Raw genomic sequence first — 7,101 nt, 5'->3', positions numbered from 1 at the left:
AGATTCAAGGGAAAGAAAACACGTGGATTACAGTTTTCTGAGAGTGCGCTGGTTTTGTTCCGAGTGGAAGAGATGGGGGCCACTGCTTTACATTTTCCTGTGGGAACCCATTGGAACACCAGTCCCTGACCACCTTTTGGGCTCTCCCAGGCCCTTCTTCTAGGGGAGTTACAGTAACAGCTGTAGAGCTGTAGAGCTTTTGCCAATGGCGAGATACTCTTAAAAGCTCCATGTATGTATTACTGCCTTGAGCAGGGATGCTGGCCCGTGTCTTCAGCGCTGAGTCCTAAAGTTGTAAAGTCAGCCCAGTTTCCACACATAGTAGGCGCTTCACAAATGTCGTTTGCAATGTCAGGTGCGCATTTTTAAACGTGTTCTGGCGGTGGGCGTTGGGGGCAGTGGCCTGGGTGCGAGGTGCCTTTTCAGAAAGGGGTCAAAAAAGAGAAGAAATGGGACTCGGCGAACTTCCTCTTTAAATAATCGGCCTTAATTACACCATGGACTTTTCAGTTTTGGCGTGATTATAACCCTTGAGGGATCGCCTAATAACAACTCTGCTGACTGCTCCTGTAATTAACTCCTAATTTATTTCAAACAGGGGTGGGGGGGGAAGGCCCCGGCCTCTTCCCGGAGAGCCAATCCGGGGCGAGCGTGCGTGGCGTCAGCGCCAGGGCCGGCGCCGATTGGCTGAGCCGAGTCTCCCACTTCCCCTCGGAGGAAAGGCCCGGCTCCCGGCGCGCCCCTCCCGCCTCCCCCCAAAAAAGTTAGAGTCGCCGCGGCCGGGTCGCCAGCGGAGTCGCGCGCGGGGAGCTACGTAGGGCAGGGAGGTCATGGCTTCTCCGTCCAAAGGCAGTGACCTGTTCTCGTCCGATGAGGAGGGCCCGGCGGCGCTGGCCGGGCCGGGCCCGGGGCCTGGGGGCGCGGAGGGGGCGGCCGAGGAGCGCCGCGTCAAGGTCTCCAGCCTGCCCTTCAGCGTCGAGGCGCTCATGTCGGACAAGAAGCCGCCCAAGGGGGCGTCCCCGCGGCCGGCAGACAGCGCCTCTGCCGGGGCCGCCCTGCGGCCGCTGCTGCTGCCGGGACACGGCGCCCGGGAAGCCCCCAGCCCCGGGCCGCCGGGGAAGCCCTTCGAGGCCGCCTCGGTCAAGTCGGAGAGCGCCGAGGACGGAGCCGCGTGGATGCAGGAGCCCGGCAGATACTCGCCGCCGCCAAGTGAGTGGGCGCGGGGCGCGGGGTGCGGGGCGGGGGGCGCGGGCGGGGGGCGCGGGGCGCGGGGCGCGGGCGCGGGCGCCCCTCTGCCGGCGGGGCCGGACAGCGAGCCCGGGAGCCCCCGCGCCCCCATCGCCGCACAGCCGCGCGCCGGCCGGAGCCAGGACCGCCTCGGGGTGCGCCCGCGCGGCGAGCCCGGGCCCCAGCTGTGCGGGGGGCGCGACACGGCCCGGGACGCGCCGGGCTTGCCGGGCTTGCCGGGCCGCGCGGTCGTGGTTCTCCCCCCCACCCCGGCCCCGCGCCGCGACCGCCTTCCCTAGTCCTGTCTCCCTGCCCACCGGGTTTCTGTCTGCAGAGTGAAGAGGGATCCGCTTTTCGTGAGCTCTCGAGTAGGTGCCAGGCGGAGGCGGAGGCGCCTTCACTTCTTTCAAAGGTCACAGCCCAGCGAGATGTGCCCTCCTCTTAAGGATAAGACTAGCTCAAATCTAATCCCGGGTATTGGGTAGAAATCTTCATCCTCCATGGGTCCCAGGAAGGGGTGGCGGCAGAGACCGATGCCCGGACGAAATGTCTCCCTGCCGTCCCCGAAGCCGGTCCCTTCTTCGCCTGGAGCGGGCTGGGGTCGGAAGCGCGCCGGCCCCCTTGGCTCTTAGCAGTAATTAACAACATTCCAGCGGCGCTTGAGAGTTTACGGAATGATGCTCATTAGTTCACCGGATCGTAATACGGCTGGCACCCCGAAGCGTAGGTAGGGCCACGGGAGCGGTGGTGATTCCCCCTGCAGACACCCGGACTTTAAAAAGGCTGAACTTGCCTGACCCAGGTCACCAACAGTGGCCGAACTGGGCAAGGGGCCCCAGTGCCACACTCTGGTCCTCTGCATGCTGCCCTGACCACTTCTGATCCCCCACCCCAGAGAACCCATCCACACACCTACACCCCGCTTCCTGCCAATGAGGCAGGATGGCCAGCAGGCCCAGGAGAATTGATTTTTTTCCTCCAGCTTTAGCACTCATTTTTGGGCCTGGGTCCTCATGCAATTTGGAGAGGTCTTTCCCTATAGCTCCTTTTATTTCTATCTCTTGGCCTTTAAGATTTCTGTACTCCCTACTGCCCTTTAGAAGAGGTGAGAAAGAGGGTCTGTGGAAGGACTTTTTCCAAAGCTGGGAGAACCACACCTTCCTTCATTTCCTTCAGTTAGCCCTCAAGACTGAGATGCATAGTATTTTGTGAACAAAACAAGGCCGTATACCCGGGAGGCAGTGGCTGTCCCCTCTGGCATAGCTCTCCACCCTGTTAGAAACTCTGAAAGATTCAAAGGGTGTGGAGATTAAGGACTCAAAGAATTTAAACTCAAGTTTGCACAGTGCTTTATAGCACTTTTCACCATATTATCTTATCTGATCTGTGTGGCAGCAGCCAGCCTCCTGGTAACAGACAAGGACATTTCAGCAGAGTTCAGAGGAATCAGCACACACTGAGTTTGGGCTTGGCCAACCCCCGCCCCCCTCCCAAACAAAAACAAAAAACGCCTTGGCAATACTTAAGGATCACCTACCTAGTGGTAGACAGGGCTCTGGGCATTCTAAAATTTAGTACCCTGAACCACAAAGCACAGTATTATTTACCCATTTTATCGGTGGTGAAATAGAGGCTCAGCCACTTTAAGGAACTTAATTTGTTAGACAAATAATTGAGTGCCCATGTGTTTCTAGGCCTGGGTCAGTGCCCATCAGCACACCAAGGATTCAGGCCTTACTGGGAGCGGGTTTCCAGAGGTCTGAAATCCCCACTTCCTTAGGCCTTAGCATTGGGAGATGTCAATTCCGCACTTGCTCTGTAAACCCTCCCTTTCCCGCCCCACAGTGAGGATGAACTTCCCCCCTTGAAGGCCCTGGATAGGATCTTCCCAGGAGGAAAATCCTAGATTGTGGAAAAAGGATTTAATTTTAAAACAAAAAGCGGTTCATTAGTGCTCTGGGCCTAGAAATGGCGGTGGAGCCCTGTGGTTGGAATGGTGGATCCAAGGAGCGCCTAGCCTAGCTCGGGAGCCTGGGGCAAGAGGGAGCCACAGGCCTGGCCTGGTTTGTTATTTGGAGGAAGTAGGGTAACTTGCTGTTTTGCTTTGTATAATCGCATCCATCCTTTGGTTTAAAATGGGGTGGGGGAGGTGGGGAATGAGAGGAAGCCTCTTCACTTTATGGCTTTGACACACGTGTGTAATCTCTCTATAGCCTGGATTTCATAGTTCAAATGCAGCCTTTAGGAGCAGCTGGGATGACTGTTCAGGGCACAAAGTTCTTGAAAGCATAGAGCAGGATCAAGCCTCAAGCACAGACCCTAGGAGCTTCGTACGTGCGTACGTGCGTTGAGACAGTGAGGGGGTTCCTCCAAGGAGCTAGGTCTGGTTTGTGAAGGGTGAAAGCAGGTCTTCGACAGTGTTGTTAATTTGTAAATTAAGAAGTAGGTGCCCAAACTCTCTGGCTTATTTAGGGATTAGCATATGCAAAAGTCTAGACTTATGTGTACCCATCCCTCTCGGATTTCTGTTGATCCTAGAACTTAAGACTTCTTACTTTTTAGCCACTACAGTGATGGTTAATAATGTCTCACTAGGACAAATCCCATTCTTGTTGGAAAATGGAGGATGGGTGGCACTTGTTGTGTCACCCTCAAGTATGAAGTGTAAACTCTTTCTTGGGCCATCGAAGTAACTAAACAAGAAATGCGACATTCTCCCCATGGGTACTTTGGAGTTACTACTGTGGCTACTTTTGGAAAATTAGCATAGCTCATAAAAGCCAAATGCAGAAAATTAATTGTTTAGCATTCCATCCCACAGTTCTACACTCCTGCCCCCCCACCTCCCTTTGAGGAAAAGAAGCCCAAAGTTAGTTGATCCATGGAATCACAAGGATACCCAGTCCTACAACTTCGTATAATTAAATCCATTTTAAATATGGATTTAAAATGGCTGGAGGTGGTTGGACTGCCTTTATTTTGCTTGTTATTCCCTCTTTCTAAATTCTGGCGACAAACTAATCATTTACACATTTGCTGTAAACCAGAGAATGGTTAGAGATGACTAAAATGTCATCACATGCTCTCAACTTGGAGGCAGCATGATTTCCCCTGACATTTACATTTATGAGTAAGCTAATTTTTCCCTCCTTCTTAGTAAACTTTATATTACAGAAGCACCCGGCCAAGAAACTTATCCCACATCCAGATCTGTAAGATGATGTGTTCAGGTTTTATAATCTGTAGACTGGATGGAATGACAGCCGTGTGGTTGTTTATTGCGTGGGGCTGCTCCCAATCCGGAGATGCTATTAATTTACCACAGACCTTATCTGCGCGATTATCCTTCATAAATATGCTGATGTACTCCCAACTTTTCCTGGTGCGGAGAGGGGACCAACCCAGTTTATAGGACCTTTTGTCATTTTTCTTCTTACCGGATTAACTCAGCATCTTAAAGGAGTGAGGGTTGTCATGAACCCAGCCCCCCATTTTTAAAACCCAGAGAAATTAAGCTCCAAAAGCATGGAGTTTTGTTTCTTGGAGTGCACTTCGGCTCCCTGGACATCAGTTCATTGATGTTCTAGTTCCATCATCCATCATGCCATGTTTCCCATATAGAAAGTTCTGTACGCTGTTAAGTTCCCAAACTTTTTGTAAAGACTCAATTTCTTAAACAAAGCTATTTATCCATTTAAATAGTGTCCTTCTGTCGCTGCCCCCCCACCCCCACTGTGGATTTGACCACTGGGGCGGCCCCACACAGGCACACCTGGGAGAAAGCCACCTGTGCTAACTGGCTCCCTCTCTGTTCTCTAGGACATATGAGCCCCACCACCTGCACCCTGCGGAAGCACAAGACCAATCGGAAGCCGAGAACACCCTTCACCACGTCGCAGCTCCTCGCCCTGGAGCGCAAGTTCCGCCAGAAACAATACCTCTCCATTGCAGAGCGCGCGGAGTTCTCCAGCTCTCTGAACCTCACAGAGACCCAGGTTAAAATCTGGTTCCAAAACCGAAGGGCCAAGGCGAAAAGACTGCAGGAGGCAGAACTAGAAAAGCTGAAGATGGCTGCAAAACCTATGCTGCCCTCTGGCTTCAGCCTTCCTTTCCCCATCAACTCGCCCCTGCAAGCAGCATCCATATACGGAGCGTCCTACCCTTTCCATAGACCTGTGCTCCCCATCCCGCCCGTCGGACTCTATGCGACCCCAGTCGGATATGGCATGTACCATCTATCCTAAGGAAGACCAGCTCCATGGACTCGTGATGGATGTTTGTTTAAATGGGTACCCCTTCCCTCTCCAAGAAGGCAGTACCAAGCCAGTACTCCTGCTCTGCAGACCTTGCATGCGCCACCCTAAGCAGCTAGGCCTACGGGGCCACAGACATAGTTTGAATTTGTTCTTTAGGCTGGAGGCACCAAGCTCCATTTTCTTGGTGTAATCTTCTAGATGTCCCCTTTTCACAAAGATTGGCTCTGATATGGTTTTATATATAAATATATATATATAATAAAATATAATGACATTTTTATACAGCAGACGTAAAAATTCAGATTATTTTGAAAGGCAAAATTTATATGCACATGTGTATACTTTTTTCTCTATATCACCTTCCTAAAAGACTGCTTAAGTCCATTTGTTTTTTCTTATAGGAGAGACCAATTATTTGCTAAAATTTTTGACATTTGGGGATTTTGCTGGGATGATGGACTTTTGCTGATGGAAAACAAAAGTTAGAATTAGGCACAATGCATAGGAAGTAGATATGGCGAGATTCCTCAAAGTGATGAGGATACATTGTTTTTGCATTTTTACATACATTGAAAAACTCATTACATACTACCATATTTGGCCCATATTTTTCCCCTCTATCCACATTGTTACAGATTGTTAAAGTTTTAATTTCCCCCCTCTTTTTTGGTAATATCAATAAAAGGGGGATGAGAAGAATCTTGAGAATGCCTTGAGGGTAGCGTGGGACATGGAAGTACTTCCTAATTCCTCTTCAGGCTGTTGCTTAACTCCATTTCAGATCATTGGAGAGTAAAAAGTTAATGCACATCGTGGAATTGATGGTTTCTGTGAAATACTAGGTACAAGTCATTCCTCACACATTGCAAAGGTGATTGGGGGCGGGGAGTGTAGTTAATTCTCTGCTTAAAAAAATAAATATATTGTAACCATTACCTATATGCTAAATATTCTTGAACAATGAATAGATCCAGAAAGAAAAAAAAAATCATGCTTTCTCTGTGTGTGTACCTGTTGTATGTGCTAAACTTATTAGAAAAATTTATATACTTTTTAACATGTTGGGGGCAGAGGGTAAAGCCATGTTTTGACTTGCTAAAAATGGTGTTGTCAAACAGCCCATTTAGCTCCCTGGTAATTCATCTTTCCATCTTCCCCCCCCAACACCACCCAGTATACGTTTATCCCTTTGAAAGGGTGCCTTGTATAATTTTATATATTTTATTGAAGAGTTATTTCTTATCTCTTATTCTGAATTAAATTAAACATTTGTTTTATTGCAGTAATGTTTGTCCAAACACAGTTATTTTAAAGGATGCTCTCTGTTCTTAGCAGGGTTCAATTCAAAAACGCCACCAGGATTGGAGGAGGGGTTTTTTCTTATGATATTAGTGTGAATCAGTTAAGAGTTGTGCACAGATTCGGCCTGGGGTGAGGGAGTGGATTGAAAATAGCCAACGAAATACTTTTCGAAATGTTTTCCTCTGGCAATTTGTGTTACCCATGGAAAAGAAGTGGAATTGCTATTCGTTTTTCAGACTCTAGTGAAAGATGAGCTTAGAAGTGGAGGGGCTGGGGGATGAGAGGGTTGTAGATGATCAAGAGAAAATCTTGAACT

General features: G+C 49.9%; 1 protein-coding gene across 1 annotated transcript; it reads left to right on the top strand.

The window, feature by feature from the left end:
• The first annotated feature begins 685 nt into the window (after window positions 1–685).
• Window positions 686–6,765, top strand: MSX2 (msh homeobox 2). Its single transcript, XM_077895499.1, has 2 exons — window positions 686–1,209; window positions 5,047–6,765. Exons 1-2 carry the CDS (start codon window positions 831–833, stop codon window positions 5,469–5,471), a joined length of 804 nt encoding a protein of 267 aa, XP_077751625.1. The 5' UTR covers window positions 686–830; the 3' UTR covers window positions 5,472–6,765.
• The last annotated feature ends 336 nt before the right edge of the window (window positions 6,766–7,101 follow it).

This window comes from Canis aureus, chromosome 4 (genome assembly GCF_053574225.1).
Source record: "Canis aureus isolate CA01 chromosome 4, VMU_Caureus_v.1.0, whole genome shotgun sequence".
NCBI lineage: Eukaryota > Metazoa > Chordata > Mammalia > Carnivora > Canidae > Canis > Canis aureus.
The sequence above is the reverse complement of the archived record's forward strand: the minus strand, read 5'-3'. Positions and strand labels throughout refer to the sequence as shown.

Excerpts from the sequence above, each read along its gene's own strand:
- MSX2 (XM_077895499.1), top strand. The coding sequence starts at position 831 with ATGGCTTCTCCGTCCAAAGGCAGTGACCTGTTCTCGTCCGATGAGGAG. Across the intron at positions 1,210-5,046 it reads CAGATACTCGCCGCCGCCAA|GACATATGAGCCCCACCACC; the intron begins GTGAGTGGGCGC and ends TCTGTTCTCTAG.